The 20,626-nt window shown below is 43.7% G+C and overlaps 1 protein-coding gene across 2 annotated transcripts; it reads right to left on the bottom strand.

The window, feature by feature from the left end:
• Positions 1–1,325: 1,325 nt before the first annotated feature.
• On the bottom strand, positions 1,326–18,884 carry CHAMP1 (chromosome alignment maintaining phosphoprotein 1). 2 transcript variants are annotated; one of them, XM_082247788.1, is made up of 2 exons: positions 18,786–18,884; positions 1,326–3,624 (listed from the first exon to the last, which is right to left on the bottom strand). In XM_082247788.1, exon 2 carries the CDS (start codon positions 3,575–3,577, stop codon positions 1,412–1,414), a length of 2,166 nt encoding a protein of 721 aa, XP_082103914.1. In that variant the 5' UTR covers positions 3,578–3,624; positions 18,786–18,884; the 3' UTR covers positions 1,326–1,411. The 2 variants fall into 2 exon arrangements, with proteins under 2 accessions (XP_082103914.1, XP_082103915.1); XM_082247789.1 differs by having other exon boundaries at positions 18,777–18,816.
• Positions 18,885–20,626: the final 1,742 nt, after the last annotated feature.

The following is a 20,626-nucleotide window of genomic DNA, read 5'->3' on the forward strand; positions in this document are numbered from 1 at the left end:
GGGTTTTTTATAAAAATAATTTTCTTAATTTCTGTCAGTAAATTTTGTAAATAAGTAATTTTTCTCCTTCACTGATGTGCGCTGATGAGGCGGCACTTATATGCTGCACTGATAGGAGGCACAGATAAGCAGGCACTAACTGGTATCGCTAATGGCACTGATTGAGGTCACTGGTGGGTGTCACTGATGTGCACTGTATTTTCTTTACTGTAATCAGGACACTGATGATCAGTGCCCTGATTACCTGTCCTGGACTCCCCTTTGAGGAGCCGCTGCTGATCAGCTCTCCTCGCCACACACTCCGACAGTGTGAGGTGAGGAGCGCCGATTAACGGCACTTTCTCATTTACATGTGACCGGCTGTGATTGGACACACCGATCACATGGGTAAATAGACACGTCATTGGTGATTACTAAGATCAGAGTCGCGTCGTGTCATAGGACCACATCGCCACTACGATCACTGTGGGCCCCTGCGGGCGTGCGAGATCGGCTGGTTCAGGGGCGCCATCATATCATGCCCTCCCAGAATGAGAGCCGCACCGCTCTCCACCGTCATTTGACACTGGGCGGGCGGCAAGCAGTTAAGGAAACCTCTACTGTGAGATATATGGAAACTGATGATCAGGGACCTAAAATAAAGCTTAACATTTAGAGTCACTTGCCTGGAACAAGAATCTAGCAAGTAGCGTCAGAACCCTTTATTTGCATACTTGCTCCGGGTCAGTTTAAATGTAGGATTTAAGAAGTAAAGCCCAACACAAATGACTACATTAAATAACGCAACTTTAAGATATTATCACAACAGTTCTTTCAGACAAACAGCAGTACTTAAGTTACTTATTTTCTAAAAACACATTAGTACTGTGAAAAAAAAAAAATGCAACAGTAGCAGAAAGCTAACAATGCACTAGAAAAAGCAGAATACATTGTAAAGACTACAGCCAAGAGCTGCAGCACTATTGACAACTCCTTTGAGTTGATGTTCACACAATGCTTAAATTGTCACCAACACAAAGATAGCAGCCGTGTTCATTTCAGTGGCACTTTAACAAGCTGGGTCAACAGCACTGAAAAAATTACAAAATAAAAAATGCCTCAGAAATTCAAAACTAAAAGTAACCTACAATTCACTATATATAGCTCTTTAGGGATCTATAGTTACTAGTATAGAATAGATGAGTTGTGGTAAAAAAAAAAAAAAAAAAAAAAAAAAGCAAAATATCTATGTGAAGCTTCCATACTCAGTCTGTGCTGCTCCTTATCAGTATTTTCATTAGGGGTAAGACTATTTAGGTTCGATTTTGGACCTCAAAATTAGTATGTTGCCTAGGAGTCATAAAATGGCAGCTTCCATTTGAACTATGACATTTTGTTACTTCATAAGAGTCCTGATAGTTATAGGTTACAGTCAATCTTCCTCACTTTCATCCTCGTGAATATCACTGAAGTCTAGTGGTTTCATGGCATCAACCGGTGTGGGGTCATCAACTGGTGTGGGGTCATCAACCGGTGTGGGATCATCAACCGGTGTGGGGTCATCAACCGGTGTGGGGTCATCAACCGGTGTGGGGTCATCAACCGGTGTGGCGTCATCAACCGATGTGGGGTTATCAACCGCTTTACTGGCCTCTTCTTTGTGGCGATTGTCACAGTGCGTTTGATGTTTTTTGAAACCCCTTGGATGGTCAGTCTGAAAATTACATCTGTGACATTTATACAGGCCTTTGGTGTGAGATGTAAGATGGTTCTTCAAGTGTGTCTCCATTACAAATGTTTTCCCACAGGTTTTGCATATAAATGGACTTGGCATATTATGTCTGGTGATCAGATGGTGTAGAATGGGCCCCCTTTTCAAAGGCCGGCAATCACATAGCAAGCAATGAAATCTGCCCTTTACACGTTTAACATGTTTCAATATTTCTTCATCTTTACCAAAGCCATCTTTATCATCTGATGCATCAATCGTTTCATGAACAGTTAGAGAAATGTCTGTGGTGTTTATAGTTTCAAGTCTATCCTTAGACCACGGTGTGGCTTTGTACTCTGAAAAATGCAGAACTCCGGGCAAGCGTGTGGGATTATTATTTGTAGAAGTACTTGCAAAGTCCTTCTGCTCACCAGGGGTGCCCTCACCAGGTGTGCCCTCATCAGGAAGCTCATTTTCTGAAAATGGGGATGAACCTTTTAATACTGAAGTATTAGCATCATCTGTGTACTCAGAGCCTTTTAACTGAGTGGGGGTTGTATTGCCCTCCAAGTATTTAGGCATATCTTTAGTAGGAGAAAAAGCTTCCTCCTCATCAGAAAATTCCATAATACCCTTTGATATTGCTGGGAGGTCATCATCTTCTTCGGAAAACTCCATAATGTCCTTTGACAAACCTGATGTTCCTTCTTCAGAAAATTCCATTACATGTTTTGATACATTTGTGGTTTCCTCTCCTTCTGAAAACTCCATGATATTTTTTGCTGCATTTGCAGTTTCTTCTTCATCTGAGAAGTCCATGGCATTCTTCGGTATAGTAGTGGACTCTTCCTCCTCCTCTTCTGAAAAATCCATTATTTCTTTTAAAGGAGCTGGAGCATCTTCCTCCTCATCCTCAGAAAAGTCCATTTCTTTTCCTGTGGCAGACAAATTTTCCTCCTCAGAAGAAGAATTTTGGGGATCCTTAGCCGGAGCAGCTTCATCTTCAGACATGTTATCTGTAGGCTTTTCTTCAGGTGGCATCTCATCCTCAGAAATGTCCTCAATCCCTCTTGACTGGTCAGGTACAGGATCATCTTCTGAAGAGGACACTGCCTCCTTTGCCTGAGGTACAGTTTCCTCATCATCTGAAAAATGTGGTATGCCACCTGGTAAAGCAGGTCCATCATCATCATCATCTGAAAATTCTGGTATGTCCTTTGATGGAGAAGATGCTGCATCATTATCTGAAATGTCAGTACCAACTTTAGCCCTCACAGAGCTTGGTTTTCTTAGACTACTACTAGTATTACTAGATTCAGACTCTGGTAAATCAAGCTCACTACATGACTCCTTATCTTTAGTCTCTGCAGACATCTCACTAACCTTCTCTATGCTGCTGCTTTTAAAATCACTGTCAGAGTTATCTGGGTAATCCCGACTTGGTGCTTTCTCTGGCCAAGAGGTGAGTGTATCATTCTCTTCACTCTTTACAGCCTCATTTGTCTTGCTTTGATCTTGCTCATCCACATACTTATCGTCTTCACTTTCCAAACTTTCTGAATCATTCTTTTCAGAGTCTACTTCTGAAGCTGGTTCTGACTTAGGCTCAACAATAGGCTTGGTTTCATTGCGCCATTTTTCTGGCACTGCATGCTGAGTTAATATATGATAATACACATTGGAAAACATCTTGCTCGTGAAAAAGCATCGATGGCAATGGAACAATCGTGCACTTTTCTGGTAAAACACTAATTTTCCTAAGCCACCAGTATCAATTTCCTCACAGAATTCTGGGTGAATGGTTCCCATGTGAATTTGTGTACTCTTATAGTCACTTCCATGAAAACTGCAGCGGGTACAGTCTAGCTGATTTTCTAGGACCTCCATTATTTCTGTCACCAGCAATATCAAGCCTTGTAAAAATCTGCCAGCATCTAAATAAAATAGAAAAAAAGAAAAGTAAAACATGGTGCAAACTTAAATTTAAATTAAAGTTGCATGCATGCATTTATAGTATCACCGAAAGACCAAGATTATTTTTATGGCACTCTGTATTCCCCCCCTTTCCTGTCATTCTCATTACATTTTCCAAAGAAAATACATACCACAGATCTGTATTTGCTGTTGCTTTGACAGCGTATGTCCTGCCTGATGTGTAGCATCCTGAAAACCTATTTCTGCATCTAGATCGGTAAACTTGCTCAAAACAACCATTATTACAGTCTGCCTACTTCTCACTGCACTAGTTTGCTTTGAAATCAGATGGCACATGTGCAGATCATTGATAAATGGCTCCATTCCAGGCAATTGTTGAGACGCCACCTCCAAGGCTGCCAGCCACTGGTTTATTAGGACAAGTGGATGTCCGGACACTCCAAAAATGTTTATTATAGCAAAAATCAGAGTAATACCCTTACAGCACCAGAATCCAGCGGAGATCTGTACAGCGTTTCATGCCAAGAAGCCCTTATTAGGTGTTCTTGTCTATGGTAAATACATTTAGTATTCTTTCACATACAGTCAGGTCCATAAATATTGGGACATCGACACAATTCTAATCTTTTTGGCTCTATACACCAACATAATGGATTTGAAATGAGACAAACAAGATGTGCTCTCCAATGGGTTTTTGTTTTTTCAGCCTAATGATGGCTTGCTTCACTGATAGTGACAGCTCTTTGGATCTCATATTGAGAGTTGACAGCAACAGATTCCAAATGCAAATAGCACACTTGAAATGAACTCTGGATCTTTTATCTGGTCCTTGTAAATGGGATAATGAGGGAATAACACACACCTGGCCATGGAACAGCTGAACCGCAAATTGTCTCATTACTTTTGGTCCCTTTAAAAAGTGGGAGGCACATATACAAACTGTTGTAATTCCTACGCCTTTCACCTGATTTGGATGTAAATACCCTCAAATTAAAGCTGAAAGTCTACAGTTAAAGCACTTCTTGTTGTTTTCATTTCAAATCCATTGTGGTGGTGTATAGAGCCAAAAAGATTAGCATTGTGTCGATGTCCCAATATTTATGGAGCTGACTGAATATATTATTCTTATTATAGTGAAAGGCTAAGGGAAAATTTAGTCTCCATTACTCTTCTCCTGCGCCCTCTGGAACGCCCGCTCCGTCCGTAACAAACTCACCTCCCTCCATGACCTCTTCATCACAAATTCCTTTAACCTACTCGCCATCACCGAAACCTGGCTTCATAATTCCGATACTACTTCTCCTGCTTCCCTCTCCCATGGCGGCCTCCTCTGGACTCACTCCCCTAGACCAGGTGGACGGAAGGGAGGTGGAGTGGGAATCCTTCTAGCCCCATACAGCACCTATACTACTACTGCTTCTAAACTTCTCAGCCTATCCTCATCTCTTGACCTGAAGCAATGGATACAGGCTCCTACACACTCCACTGGCAACACCCTTGACCTTGTCTTCTATCTATGCACTCCATGTAACCTCTCCAACAAACCTCTCCCACTCTCTGATCACCACCTTATTAGTTTCGCACTCTCCCGTCTTCCACCTCCTCTTCCTCCAAACGCCTAACAGTTACCCGTAGAAACTGTCGCCACCTCAACCCTTCTATGCTCTACTCTGCCACTGACCATCTATGCTCTACTCTGCCACTGACCATCTATATGACAAAATATCACCCCTGTCATGCCCCAACCTAGCCACTTTCATCTATAACAGCTCACTGTCATCCTCCCTAGACAAGCTCGCTCCCCTCACTACACGCAGAATTCAGCCCGGACCCCTACAAACCTGGCAAACAGACGACACCAGAAGTCTCAGAAAACGTGGTCACGCTCTTGAGCGCCTGTGGCGCAAGACTAAGTCTCTAGAAGACTTCAACCAATATAAATCTTCCCTTCTAAAATGCTATTCCTGCCTCTCACTGCCAAACAAACCTATTTTATCACGCTCATCCAAACATTCTCTTCTAGTCCCCATCATCTCTTCTCTACCTTTAACTCTCTACTCTGTCCTACACCAACTCCGCCCTCTAACTTGCTCACTGCCCAGGAGATCGCCAATCACTTCAAAAATAAAAATCGATACAATTCGCGAGGAGGTCTCCAACGTGCAAAAACCTCCCACACTTAACCCAAATCCACAAGTACAATAATTTCTTCCCTCGTTCCACCCTACTAGCATTAACGAGGTTGCTGTACTTTTATCTAACACCCATCTAACCACCTGCCCCCTGGATCCTGCTCCCTCGCACATGCTACGCTCACCCTCTGACTCTATTCTACACTCTCTAACTCACATCTTCAACCTCTCCCTCTCTTCTGGTATCTTCCCTAATTCTCTAAAACACGCGCTAGTCACTCCCATCCTCAAAAAGCCCTCACTGGACCCCACCAACCTTCACAATCTACGCCCCATCTCCTTACTTCCCTTCTCTTCCAAACTCCTTGAACGATTGGTCTACAACCAACTGAGTGACCATCTGACTAAGAACAATCTTCTTAATCCCCTTCAGTCCGGTTTTCGCCCTCAACATTCCACTGAAACTGCTCTCTTAAATTCACAAACGACCTACTAACAGCAAACACCAATGGACATTAGATGTGCACCGAAATTTCGGCCACCGATAATTTCGGCCGAAAATGTGAGTATCCAATTTCGGCCGATAAGGGGTTAAGGATGCCGAAAATGTATGGCCGCTGATATTGGCCGGCCAGGTCCACTATCACTGCTATCCCCGGATTCAGGGGCGGTGTGCTGACAGTGTAGCACTACATTCTGCAGTGTGACTCATTCCAGCACAGTGAGAGTGAGTGAGTCAGTGAGAGAGCAGAGTTGTCAGATCAGAGCTCTGATGTCGGGGATGGGCAGGCTGAAATGTGCAGCTCCTCCCTTCTATCCACAGCCAGTCAGCATGCAGTAAAACACTCCTCCCCCGCCCCTCTCCAGCCCACCGCATTTGACTGAGAGCACCAGCAGATAGCTGCACGGCAAGAAGAAGGTATGACTAGAATTAGAGCAATGTCACATTGGAATGCTGGTGGACTGCAGTGTGTTCCAGATAGCTGTGTATTCAGGCATTGTGCAGGTTACTGATCAGCCTCCTCTCCCCTCGCTACTTATGTTTTATCTCCCTGAGCTGTACATTGCCTGATACACGGATAAGATGAAGATGCTGCAGGAACACATGGCTGTTAACCATTTCAGCTTCCATTCAGCTAGTTTGAGCTCGGTGTGTGCTGCATTGGTTTTTTATTTTATTTTTAGAGGATTTACTGTTGGTTCAGGTTAGAAGTTTCACAAACCCATTACCCGTTTACTGAACTCCACTAATCTTGAGCAGTTAACTGTTTGTAAGACAATTTTTATTTTGGAAATTGGATGTGCTGCTGTCTTCTGTCACTTTTACTGACTTGATCTTGCACAGCTGGTTTAAATAGAGTGGCGCAGCCCTGCGATACTATACTGATGATACTCTACCAATTAGGCCTGCACGATATTGGAAAAAAAATATATTGCAATATTTTTTTTCCAACGATATATATTGCGACATTGTGGGACCCGTCGTTTATATGGAGAAATATAAAGGAGGTTGGCTGCAGCCCACTTCAGAATATAACCCTGGAAGGGTTATATAATAGATTATAAAAAGGAAGAGGAAGTGATTGGTGCTGCCAGTATATATGTGAAATACAATAAATAATCTATATTGACATGGTGTGTATACAAAAAGGGAAAAGTAGATGTATGTATGTATGTATATGTAGAGGAAAATAAATTAATATATAAATAACCTCTGAATTATTAATAATCTATTTTCCTCTACATATACATACATCTACTTTTCCCTTTTTGTATACACACCATGTCAATATAGATTATTTATTGTATTTCACATATATACTGCTACTGGCAGTGGTGATAGGAGGCTGGAGCGGTGGATTAGAAAGGAGCACAGCGCATACATTACTCACTCGTGCAGGCTGCAGCCCGCCCCACATGTTCAGTGAGTCTCACTCTCCGCCCTAGTTTTCTCAATGGCACATTCAGGGAGCCAATCACGCCGTGAGTAGCGGCACAGCGAACCAATCAGGTGTGCAGGCACGCGTGATTGGTTAGCTGTGCAGCTGCTCATGGCGTGATTGGTTGCCTGAATGTGCCATTGAAAAAACTAGGGCGGAGAGTGAGACTCACTGAACGTGTGGGGCGGGCTGCAGCCTGCAGTGGATTGGATGTGTGAGTTCTCCTCCGAGTCCCTGCCTAACATGGAAGTCTGCGAGTCCTCCTCCGAGTCCCTCCCCCTGCCTATGCAAATATCGTGACCTCGGCGATATGAATATCGCCTACGCTCACAGAACGATAGTCGATATCATATCGACTATCGTTCAGCCCTACTACCAATGATATTAGTATTATGCAGCATGAGGGGGTTAATGTATTGCCACTGCTGGTCACTGATGCATTAGTGACTGACCAGTGGCAGTTAATTAACCCCTTTGTGCTGCATTAGTGCAACCAGTGTTAATTAACACTGATACTGGTTGCACTAATGCAGCACAAAGGGGTTAATTAGGTACCACTGGTCGGTCACTAATGCATCAGTGACCAGCAGTGCTGCATAATACAAATATCATTGGTAATTAAATTAACCACTTGCCAACCCATCACAGTACATATCCTACATACTAGCTACAGGTGTACATCGCTGCCTGTTTCTGTCATATGCCCCTGTTCTATCTATTTTAAAATCATTTGGGGGAAAAAAGTCATTTTCGGCCAAGGGCATCCTGCATTTTCGGTTTCGGCCCAGAATTTTCATTTCGGTGCATCCCTAATGGACACTATTCTGTACTACTCCTCCTGGACCTCTCCGCTGCTCTTGACACAATAGACCACCCCCTCCTCCTCAAAAAACTCCACTCCTTTGGCCTCCGTGACCGTACCTCTTCACTGGTTCTCATCCTACCTATCCCAACGCACCTTAAGTGCCACCCACAACTCTACTACCTCCTCTCCTCTTCCTTTCTCTGTCGGGGTCCCCCAAGGATCTGTCCTTGGACCACTCCTTTTCTCAATCTACACCTCCTCCATGGGTCAGCTGATTGTCTCCCATGGCTTTCAATATCATCTCTACGCTGATGAGTCTCCCCACTGTGTCCAATGAGGGCTCTTATTGGGCAGTGGAGGAAACCTGGCCAATAGTGCCCTGGGGCTTATATCCATCTCAGTGGGCAGAGGGGGAATAAGTCTGAGGGGAGCACATGACAGAGGGTCTTTGGCGGGAAGCAGAGTCCCAGTAGGAGGCTGAGGCTGTCTCTCCTCCAGTAAGAGCTAGAGAAGGTGTCCTGGGCAGTTGGCCTAGAGGACGAAGGTTGAGCTGGGCTGCAGAGAGGGATTTAAAGTGCCGTGGACCGAGTGGAACTGCTGGGCTGAAGTTTCCAGGAAACACAGTGTTGCGAGTACTTGAAACTGCCCAGGGGTTTGCCTAGGAGAGGGGACCACTCCAGAAGGTCAAAGGGATCCGGGAGCCAGCTAACCAGTAGAGAAGGCTTAAAAAAGGGGGTGCCAGTGTCTAAGCCCTGAAGATGAGAGAGAAAAGGGGCGCCGGTGCGGGTCCTGAAGTGTTCAGCAGTGTATACAAGTAGCTACCTCAGCAAGGAGTGCTTAAGGGAGCTTAAAGAGGACTTCTTTTTTCAGGAAAGCAGTCAGAAGTCAGTTCAGCGTTAACAGGCATCCAGCCAGCACCAATCAGCATTTTTCAATTGTCCCTAGCAATTTGTGCATAGTTGAGCCAAAGGAGTATCCCACTCATCCCTTCTCCCATCCAAGTTACAAAATAAATACAAAAACCCAAAGATACTGGACTGGTCATTGTCTCAGTGCTCACACTTGGATAACATGCCTAAATCAGGGTTCGTACACATTTTTACCAATAAAATTCACGACCTAATGTTTCATGAAGTGTCTATGTATACATATTAAATAAGAAGAAAATCCATGTTACACCCAGCATATTTTTACTAAAATAAAATTACAAGCTTTGTAATGTAGTCATGATGGATAAGGTAAAGCCGGACTGGTATGGATGGCACAGATGCACAAATGCGGCGCTAACATCAAGGGCAGATCTTTGTTAGGCCGAAGCAACAGTCCCACGAACAGGCAGAAAAGACAGAAAGGCGCCACTCAGTGTAGCAGATGTAAATAATTTTATTGACACATATTAAAAACTTACACGGAGGTAAGCGTCTATCCTCATAGCTCATTGGCGGTGTGGCGTAGTGCTGTGCTACCTCTTGCGTGATAAATGGTGTAGCGAATCAGAAGCGACCTCAAACAATATATATCTCTATAGGTCAGATAGGCAATATATAGACAAATCAAATATAAACCATCTTATAAATAGATAGACAAGGTATAAGAATATGATGTTAGTAAATAATAAATCTGTCAGTGCAATAGTAAAGTGCTTGAAGGTAGTGCAAAATCTGATTGGCCAAAAAGTTTTATCTATATAGCGCAGCACTACCCTACACCTCCATCTGCTTGTAGTTTAAAGGATAAAACTTCAGTGCTAGCTGCAACCTCCCTCTTGTTATTCCTCCATCCCAGACATTCCTTTCCATTATAGCACAAGAGTCTTTTTTGTTTACAGTTATACTATCTTCATAGCTCGGCATCCTTCCCGGTCCGCAGTGTTTCCATCCCTGAGGCTGGCCAGCAGCCGGGAGATGACACTAGGGGAGAACCAATCAGGGGACTCAGTCAGATCAAGGCAGGGGGGCTCATTAACCGGTTTCGGAGCATACGTGAACCGCTCCTAAGGAGACTCAGTCAGATCGAGGCAGCGGTGAAGCGCCCCCCTACGTTAAACGCATTTGTGCAGCCCTCCAGTGATGTATGCGCTTCACCGCTGCCTTGATCTGACCGAGTCCCCCGATTGGTTCTCCCCTAGTGTCATCTCCCGGCCAGCCTCAGGGACGGAACACTGGGGACCCGGAAGGACGCCGAGCTATGAAGATAGATGCTTACCTCCATGTAAGTTTTTAATATGTGTCAATAAAGTTATTTACATCTGCTACAATGAGTGGCGCCTTTCTCTCTTTTCTGCATATTCGAATATACAGTGATTGTGAAACAAATTTCCATGACTTTTCCAAAACTTTGTGGGTTAAATTTTCCAAAACTTTTCCAGGTATGGAAATTGCCATTATAAATTTCCATGACTTTTCCAGGTTTTTCATGACCGTGCAAACCCTGTTAAATGTGCTGTTGCTAGCGGTAACCCAGGCAGACCCATATCCAGCAAAACGGTTGGGAATTGTGCTACATTTGGGGGCTCGTCTGGGATTTAGCCCTGGGTTACTGGGTCAGTTGCCCCTGGCAATGACCAAGGGAAAAGTTCAAAATCTCAGTTTTTATGTCCGGAACATTATTCCAAAACTCAAGCCAAGTGTGAGGTCAGCTCTACAGGAGGTAGGGAGAGTGGGATGAAGATTGATGTGCACATGGAAGGTTGCCTGTGGCAACTGAAATGTTCCAGTCAATACTGCAAAATGGCAGGAACCTTCCACTTCAGTTATGAGATGTACTCTGCTATCAAGAATTGGAGAGCAGAGAAGAGATCTATGTCAGTGAATAAAAGCTGCAGCTGTTTAACAGAGAAAGGTCCAGGTGGGGACGAAAAAAAATGGTTGCCAGGGGCACATGGAGAAGAGTGCCATGGGCCAAGTGTGTGTACAGGCTATATGGACTGATGTTGACCGTGCTTACGACAGCAGGACATTTGTTCTATACAGCAATTGCAGTGATACTGTGAAGATTGCAGTCGGCAATGCCAGGAGGGGCAGTGGAACTATCTTCGGAGACAGTATGCTGGGCCTTACTTGCACATGTGTCGGGGAGAGGACTGTTGACCGTGCATGTGACAGCCGGACAATTCTCTTGCCTGGCAAAGAGGGACAGCTGGCTCCGGGAGAGGGAAGTGCAGCTGGGGCCCTGTTGCAAGTAAGAAGAGTAGATGCGTGTCTGGTGAGGGACATGGTCCGCTTTGCAGCAACTTCCCTGCAGGCTAGAGAGCATGGCATGGGAGGAGTTGCTGCACCGTGCGGGAAAGCGTGATCCAGAAAGCACTGCCCAGCAGGAGGAGCCACTGCCTAACAAGGAGTATGGTTGGAGACGTTGGTTGCGCCCAGCCAATCAGGAGTGACTAGGGGAGCCCATATAATACTCCCCCCTTCGGGTGTGGCTGAGAGGGAGACACGTGCAAGAAGCACCATGGAGTTGTTTGGAGAATAGAAGTGCGCAGCCATGATCGCTTCACCCACTGGCGGAGAACCTGCTGGGCAGATCCAGGAGCAGACCGGGAAGCAGAGCCCCACTTTCGTATGGGACACAGGCATACAGATGGTGTCTGAAGGAAGACTGGCACTGTGCACAGGAGAAGGTCGGGAGTACCTTGGCACGATATGTCCTCAGTGCGCGAGAGTCACCATGAAGATGCAAGCATTGAGTCAGTGTGGGCATTGCAGCTACCTGCTGCTGCAGGCGGAGAAGAGTGAAGGCCGGCCCAGGCAGATGTGTGAGGCTTGGGAGTCGGGGCTCACTCGGGAGGTGACAGGCACGAGGTCCAGGTTCATCCGCAGAGGCGGAGGGGCATGATCCGAGTGCTGATGAAGTTGGAGGCCATGCAGTCTGACAGTGGTTCAATTATCCATGTAATGGATTAAATAATTCATATACCTAGGAATCAAAATTAGAAGTGACCTAGGTAGTTTCTTTAATCTTAACCTCTCCCCAATTCCTCAGCAGTTGAAGGAGAAGTACCCATGGTCTTCCCTACCCCTAAATCTTATGGGCCGCATATTCTTAAAATTATTTTTCTCCCTCTATGTAATTTTTTTTTTTTTTTTTTTTTAAATTGTCCAATCTGTATAGGCCAGAAAGGTTTTTTAAAATGTTGATAGTTACAGTGCCTTGCGAAAGTATTCGGCCCCCTTGAACTTTGCGACCTTTTGCCACATTTCAGGCTTCAAACAAAGATATAAAACTATTTTTTTGTGAAGAAACAACAAGTGGGACACAATCATGAAGTGGAACGAAATTTATTGGATATTTCAAACTTTGTTAACAAATAAAAAACTGAAAAATTGGGCGTGCAAAATTATTCAGCCCCTTTACTTTCAGTGCAGCAAACTCTCTCCAGAAGTTCAGTGAGGATCGCTGAATGATCCAATGTTGACCTAAATGACTAATGATGATAAATAGAATCCACCTGTGTGTGATCAAGTCTCCGTATAAAATGCACCTGCACTGTGATAGTCTCAGAGGTCCGTTTAGAGCCGGTTTACACTGAGGCGACACCACTCCTTACTACTACGGGGGCAACTTGTGCATTACCATGCACCACGACTTAGGAGCGACTTGCAGGGACTTCACATAATGGAAGTCTATGCAAGTCGCTCCGAAGTCACCCCGTAGTAATACAGGACCCTTTTTCTAAGTCGGAGCCACTTGTGTCGTTCCTATTAGAACGGGTCCTGTAGCGGTCAATGGAGCGCGAGGGAGCGCAACTTGTCCGGCTGACAAGTCACACTAGCGCGAACCAACTCTTAAAGCGCAGAGAGCATCATGAAGAACAAGGAACACACCAGGCAGGTCCGAGATACTGTTGTGGAGAAGTTTAAAGCCGGATTTGGATACAAAAAGATTTCCCAAGCTTTAAACATCCCAAGGAGCACTGTGCAAGCGATAATATTGAAATGGTAGGAGTATCAGACCACTGCAAATCTACGAAGACCTGGCCGTCCCTCTAAACTTTCAGCTCATACAAGGCAAAGACTGATCAGAGATGCAGCCAAGAGGCCTATGATCAATCTAGATGAACTGCAGAGATCTACAGCTGAGGTGGGAGACTCTGTCCATAGGACAACAATCAGTCGTATACTGCACAAATCTGGCCTTTATGGAAGAGTGGCAAGAAGAAAGCCATTTTTTAAAGATATCCATAAAAAGTGTCGTTTAAAGTTTGCCACAAGCCACCTGGGAGACACCAAACATGTGGAAGAAGGTGCTCTGGTCAGATGAAACCAAAATTGAACTTTCTGGCAACAATGCAAAACGTTATGTTTGGCGTAAAAGCAACACAGCTCATCACCCTGAACACACCATCCCCACTGTCAAACATGGTGGTGGCAGCATCATGGTTTGGGCCTGCTTTTCTTCAGCAGGGACAGGGAAGATGGTTAAAATTGATGGAAAGATGGATGGAGCCAAATACAGGACCACTCTGGAAGAAAACCTGATGGAGTCTGCAAAAGACCTGAGACTGGGACGAGATTTGTCCTCCAACAAGACAATGATCCAAAACATAAAGCAAAATCTACAATGGAATGGTTCACAAATAAACATATCCAGGTGTTAGAATGTCCAAGTCAAAGTCTAGACCTGAATCCAATCGAGAATCTGTGGAAAGAACTGAAAACTGATGTTCACAAACGCTCTCCATCCAACCTCACTGAGCTCGAGCTGTTTTGCAAGAAGGAATGGGCAAAAATTTCAGTCTCTCGATGTGCAAAACTGAGAGAGACATACCCCAAGCGACTTACAGCTGTAATCGCAGCAAAAGGTGGTGCTACAAAGTATTAACTTAAGGGGGCTGAATAATTTTGCCCAATTTTTCAGTTTATTTGTTAAAAAAGTTTGAAATATCCAATAAATTTCGTTCCACTTCATGATTGTGTCCCACTTGTTGATTGATTCTTCACAAAAAATTACAGTTTTATATCTTTATGTTTGAAGCCTGAAATGTGGCAAAAGGTCGCAAAGTTCAAGGGGGCCGAATACTTTTGCAAGGCACTGTATGTGGGCAATTTTCTTTGGTGTGGCGCTGCCCCGTTTAGCTAAATCTACCTTCCAATTACCGATTAAATGTGGTAGCTTAGCCTTACCCAACCTTCAGGTACACTACTGGGCCGCAGTTAGGTGGAGGTTTACAAGATCTAGGGCAAATGCAGCAGTCTGGTTGGAAGCTACAAGCTTGGGATCCCTCACCGAGCTTAGTAATCTGGTCTACCAGGGTCCTAGAGCTTATGCTTTTCTCTCTCATCCTACTAGAACCACACTTAAAAGTTTGGGTTGCAGCTAGGCAGTGCTTTCTGTGGCCCAACCAATGGTCCTCTTATAATCCTTTATGGGGAACTTCCCTTCTGTCCCATGTTAGATAAATACCTGATCCTCTGGTTTGGGCACGATATGGAATTAAGACACTATGAGATATTATGCCAGGGGGTATTACACACTTCAAAGCCTGCATCAAATGTATCCACACAGGTCTCCAGACTGTGCCAGTTGTCATTCCACCATTGGTACTTTTTTTAAATGTTCTGGACCTGTCCCAGGGCGGCCCAGTTCTGGATGGAGGTATTTGACCCTATCAATACCTTTGCTCACCTTATTAGGGAATTCAGGATGAAGAACAGAGACCTAGGTACATCAAACTATTAATGTCTTATCTATTATATTATGCTAAGATTTTTTTTTTTTTTTTTAATAAGTGGGCCTCTCGCTCCCATTCCCCCCCCCCCCCCCCCCTTAGCCTCATGGGTGTCTGCAATTGACACAGTGTTACCTATGTAAAAGCTGACTTATCAGCAGAAACTGTCCTAAGAAATATGAAAAGAATTGGCATCCATATTATCGTTATTGTTACTAGTCTATTTTCCGTTTATGGTCCTTACTTTTCTTTCATGATCTGGATTTATGTGGAATACCTCGGGACTATACCCCCTGTACTAATAAGCAGTATAGTAGCAGTGTGAATAACCTCAGACTATACCCCCTGTACTAATAATAAGCAGTATAGTAGTAGTGTGGAATACCTTGGACTATACCCCAATAATAAGCAGTATAGTAGTAGTGTAGAATACCTCGGACTATACCCCAATAATAAGCAGTATAGTAGTAGTGTGAAATACCTCGGACTATACCCCAATAATAAGCAGTATAGTAGTAGTGTGAAATACCTCGGACTATACCCCAATAATAAGCAGTATAGTAGTAGTAGTGTGAAATACCTCGGACTATACCCCAATAATAAGCAGTATAGTAGTAGTGTAGAATACCTCGGACTATACCCCAATAATAAGCAGTATAGTAGTAGTGTGAAATACCTCGGACTATACCCCAATAATAAGCAGTATAGTAGTAGTGTGAAATACCTCGGACTATACCCCAATAATAAGCAGTATAGTAGTAGTAGTGTGAAATACCTCGGACTATACCCCAATAATAAGCAGTATAGTAGTAGTGTGAAATACCTCGGACTATACCCCAATAATAAGCAGTATAGTAGCAGTGTAGAATACCTCGGACTATACCCCAATAATAAGCAGTATAGTAGTAGTGTGAAATACCTCGGACTATACCCCAATAATAAGCAGTATAGTAGTAGTGTGAAATACCTCGGACTATACCCCAATAATAAGCAGTATAGTAGTAGTAGTGTGAAATACCTCGGACTATACCCCAATAATAAGCAGTATAGTAGTAGTAGTGTGAAATACCTCGGACTATACCCCAATAATAAGCAGTATAGTAGTAGTGTGAAATACCTCGGACTATACCCCAATAATAAGCAGTATAGTAGCAGTGTAGAATACCTCGGACTATACCCCAATAATAAGCAGTATAGTAGTAGTGTGAAATACCTCGGACTATACCCCAATAATAAGCAGTATAGTAGTAGTGTGAAATACCTCGGACTATACCCCAATAATAAGCAGTATAGTAGTAGTGTGAAATACCTCGAACTATACCCCAATAATAAGCAGTATAGTAGTAGTAGTGTGAAATACCTCGGACTATACCCCAATAATAAGCAGTATAGTAGTAGTGTGGAATACCTCGGACTATACCCCAATAATAAGCAGTATAGTAGTAGTGTGAAATACCTCGGACTATACCCCAATAATAAGCAGTATAGTAGCAGTGTAGAATACCTCGGACTATACCCCAATAATAAGCAGTATAGTAGTAGTGTGAAATACCTCGGACTATACCCCAATAATAAGCAGTATAGTAGTAGTGTGAAATACCTCGGACTATACCCCAATAATAAGCAGTATAGTAGTAGTAGTGTGAAATACCTCGGACTATACCCCAATAATAAGCAGTATAGTAGTAGTAGTGTGAAATACCTCGGACTATACCCCAATAATAAGCAGTATAGTAGTAGTGTGAAATACCTCGGACTATACCCCAATAATAAGCAGTATAGTAGCAGTGTAGAATACCTCGGACTATACCCCAATAATAAGCAGTATAGTAGTAGTGTGAAATACCTCGGACTATACCCCAATAATAAGCAGTATAGTAGTAGTGTGAAATACCTCGGACTATACCCCAATAATAAGCAGTATAGTAGTAGTGTGAAATACCTCGAACCATACCCCAATAATAAGCAGTATAGTAGTAGTGTGAAATACTTTGGACTATACCCCAATAATAAGCAGTATAGTAGTAGTGTGGAATACCTCGGACTATACCCCAATAATAAGCAGTATAGTAGTAGTGTGAAATACCTCGGACTATACCCCAATAATAAGCAGTATAGTAGCAGTGTAGAATACCTCGGACTATACCCCAATAATAAGCAGTATAGTAGTAGTGTGAAATACCTCGGACTATACCCCAATAATAAGCAGTATAGTAGTAGTGTGAAATACCTCGGACTATACCCCAATAATAAGCAGTATAGTAGTAGTGTGAAATACCTCGGACTATACCCCAATAATAAGCAGTATAGTAGTAGTGTGAAATACCTCGGACTATACCCCAATAATAAGCAGTATAGTAGTAGTGTGAAATACCTCGAACTATACCCCAATAATAAGCAGTATAGTAGTAGTGTGAAATACTTTGGACTATACCCCAATAATAAGCAGTATAGTAGTAGTGTGGAATACCTCGGACTATACCCCAATAATAAGCAGTATAGTAGTAGTGTGAAATACCTCGGACTATACCCCAATAATAAGCAGTATAGTAGCAGTGTAGAATACCTCGGACTATACCCCAATAATAAGCAGTATAGTAGTAGTGTGAAATACCTCGGACTATACCCCAATAATAAGCAGTATAGTAGTAGTGTGAAATACCTCGGACTATACCCCAATAATAAGCAGTATAGTAGTAGTGTGAAATACCTCGGACTATACCCCAATAATAAGCAGTATAGTAGTAGTAGTGTGAAATACCTCGGACTATACCCCAATAATAAGCAGTATAGTAGTAGTGTGAAATACCTCGGACTATACCCCAATAATAAGCAGTATAGTAGCAGTGTAGAATACCTCGGACTATACCCCAATAATAAGCAGTATAGTAGTAGTGTGAAATACCTCGGACTATACCCCAATAATAAGCAGTATAGTAGTAGTGTGAAATACCTCGGACTATACCCCAATAATAAGCAGTATAGTAGTAGTGTGAAATACCTCGAACTATACCCCAATAATAAGCAGTATAGTAGTAGTGTGAAATACTTTGGACTATACCCCAATAATAAGCAGTATAGTAGTAGTGTGGAATACCTCGGACTATACCCCAATAATAAGCAGTATAGTAGTAGTGTGAAATACCTCGGACTATACCCCAATAATAAGCAGTATAGGAGCAGTGTGGAATACCTCGGACTACAGAGGGAGCCTGGAGGCGGCCGTGTCTCTACCCCTCACACTTATCACGTGCACAGCGCCCACCCAAACCCGCGGCGCTGTGTACTTTTGTTTCGTTTTCTACTATACACCTATCCCCTCCACACTGACCAGAGGAACCGACTCCTCAACCTACCCTGTGACCTTGCTGCAAGCCCCAGCGCATTATTCACATAGCCACTGGCCGCTCAGGAACACCACATATCGCACACTGGCAGTCAGTACTGCTCCCGACCGTGCAATACAAATGACCATCCCGCTACACTGCAGCCATGTGACCCAGACACTGCGCACACTCACTGTACACCCCGAAATCCTATACACACACAACTCCCAGTACGTTCCCTACAGGCAGCACCCCCAACACTGCCCTGCGAGACATCTTACCGCGCTCACCTGCACGATTCGCCAAGCGCCGCCCCAGCCTTACGTCACTTCGCAGGCGACGAGACGCGGGACAAATCAAAAGCAGCTATGCTACGTCATCACACTGGCCCAAGCATTCGTCATGTGACTGAGTTGTGTATGGTTTGTGTGCTTGCTGTGGTAGGAGAGTTGGTATGTTTGCTACAGTGGTAGGAGAGTTCATTCACGTTTTCTTTAAACATTTAAATAAAAACAATGTTTTTTTTTGTGCATTATACTAACATTTTGTATCTGTAGTAATGGTTTCATCCACATGGCCAACGAGTGTTCATTTAGAGGAATTATTTAACCACTTCAATACCAGGCACGCTCACCTCTTACTGGTCAGGTAAATTTTCAGCACTGTCCCACTTTGAATGACAATTGCGCAGTAATGCAACGCTGTACCCAAATGACATTTTTTATCATTTTTTTTTATCACTGATATGTTGCACTGATGGACACTGATGTGTTGCACTGATTAACAGTGATATGCTGCACTGATGGACACTGATAGGTTGCACTGATATATACTGATAGGCTGCACTGATAGGTTGCACTGATATATACTGATAGGCTGCACTGATGGACACTGATAGGCTGCACTGATAAACAGCACTGATGGACACTGATATGTTGCACTTATAGGCTGCACTGATAAACAGCACTGATGGGCACTGATAAGCTGCACTGATATGATGGGCAATGATGATGTTGCACTGATATGCTGCACTGATGGACACGGATATGCTGCACTAATGGACACTGATTTGTTGCACCGATGGACACTAATATGCTGCACTGATGGACACTAATATGCTGCACTGATGTAACTGATGTGTTGCACTGATGGGTACTGATATGCTGCACTGATAATCACTGATTTTCTCCACGGATGGACACTGATGTGTTGCACTGATGGACACTTATATGCTGCACTGATAGACACTGATATGCTACACTGATGGCCACTGATATGTTACACTGATGGGCACTGATATGTTGCACTTATGGGCACTGATATGTTGCACTGATAGATACCGATAGGCTGCACTGATGGGCACTGATATGTTGCACTGATAGATACTGATAGGCTGCACTGATGGGCACTGATATGTTGCACTGATAGGCTGCACTGATGACACTGATATGTTGCACTGATAGATACTGATAGGCTGCACTGATAAACAGCACTGATGGGCACTGATAAGCTGCACTGATATGATGGGCAATGATGATGTTGCACTGATATGCTACACTGATGGACACTGATATGCTGCACTAATGAGCACTGATATACTGCACTGATGGACACAGATATGCTGCACTAATGGACACTGATTTGTTGCACAGATGGACACTAATATGTTGCACTGATGGGTACTGATGTGTTGCACTGATGGGTACTGATATGTTGCACTGATGGTCACTGATATGTTGCACTGATGGGAACTGATATGTTGCACTGATGGGCACTGATATACTGCACTGATGGAGACTGATATGCTGCACTGATGGACACTGATATGTTGCACTGATAGACACTGATTTACTGCACTTATAGACACTGATGTGTTGCACTGATGGACAATAATATGCTGCACTGATGGACACTCATATACTGCACTAATGGACACTGATATGCTGCACTGGTGGACACTGATGTGTTTCACTGATGGGCACTGATATGCTGCACTGATGGGCACTGATATGTTGCACTGATTGACACTGATATACTGCACTGATGGACACTGATATGTTGCACTGATAGACACTGATACACTGCACTGATGGAGACTGATATACTGCACTGATGGACACTGATATACTGC

The sequence above is a fragment of the Pelophylax lessonae genome (assembly GCF_965119305.1).
Source record: "Pelophylax lessonae genome assembly, chromosome: 2".
NCBI classification, from domain to species: Eukaryota; Metazoa; Chordata; class Amphibia; order Anura; family Ranidae; genus Pelophylax; species Pelophylax lessonae.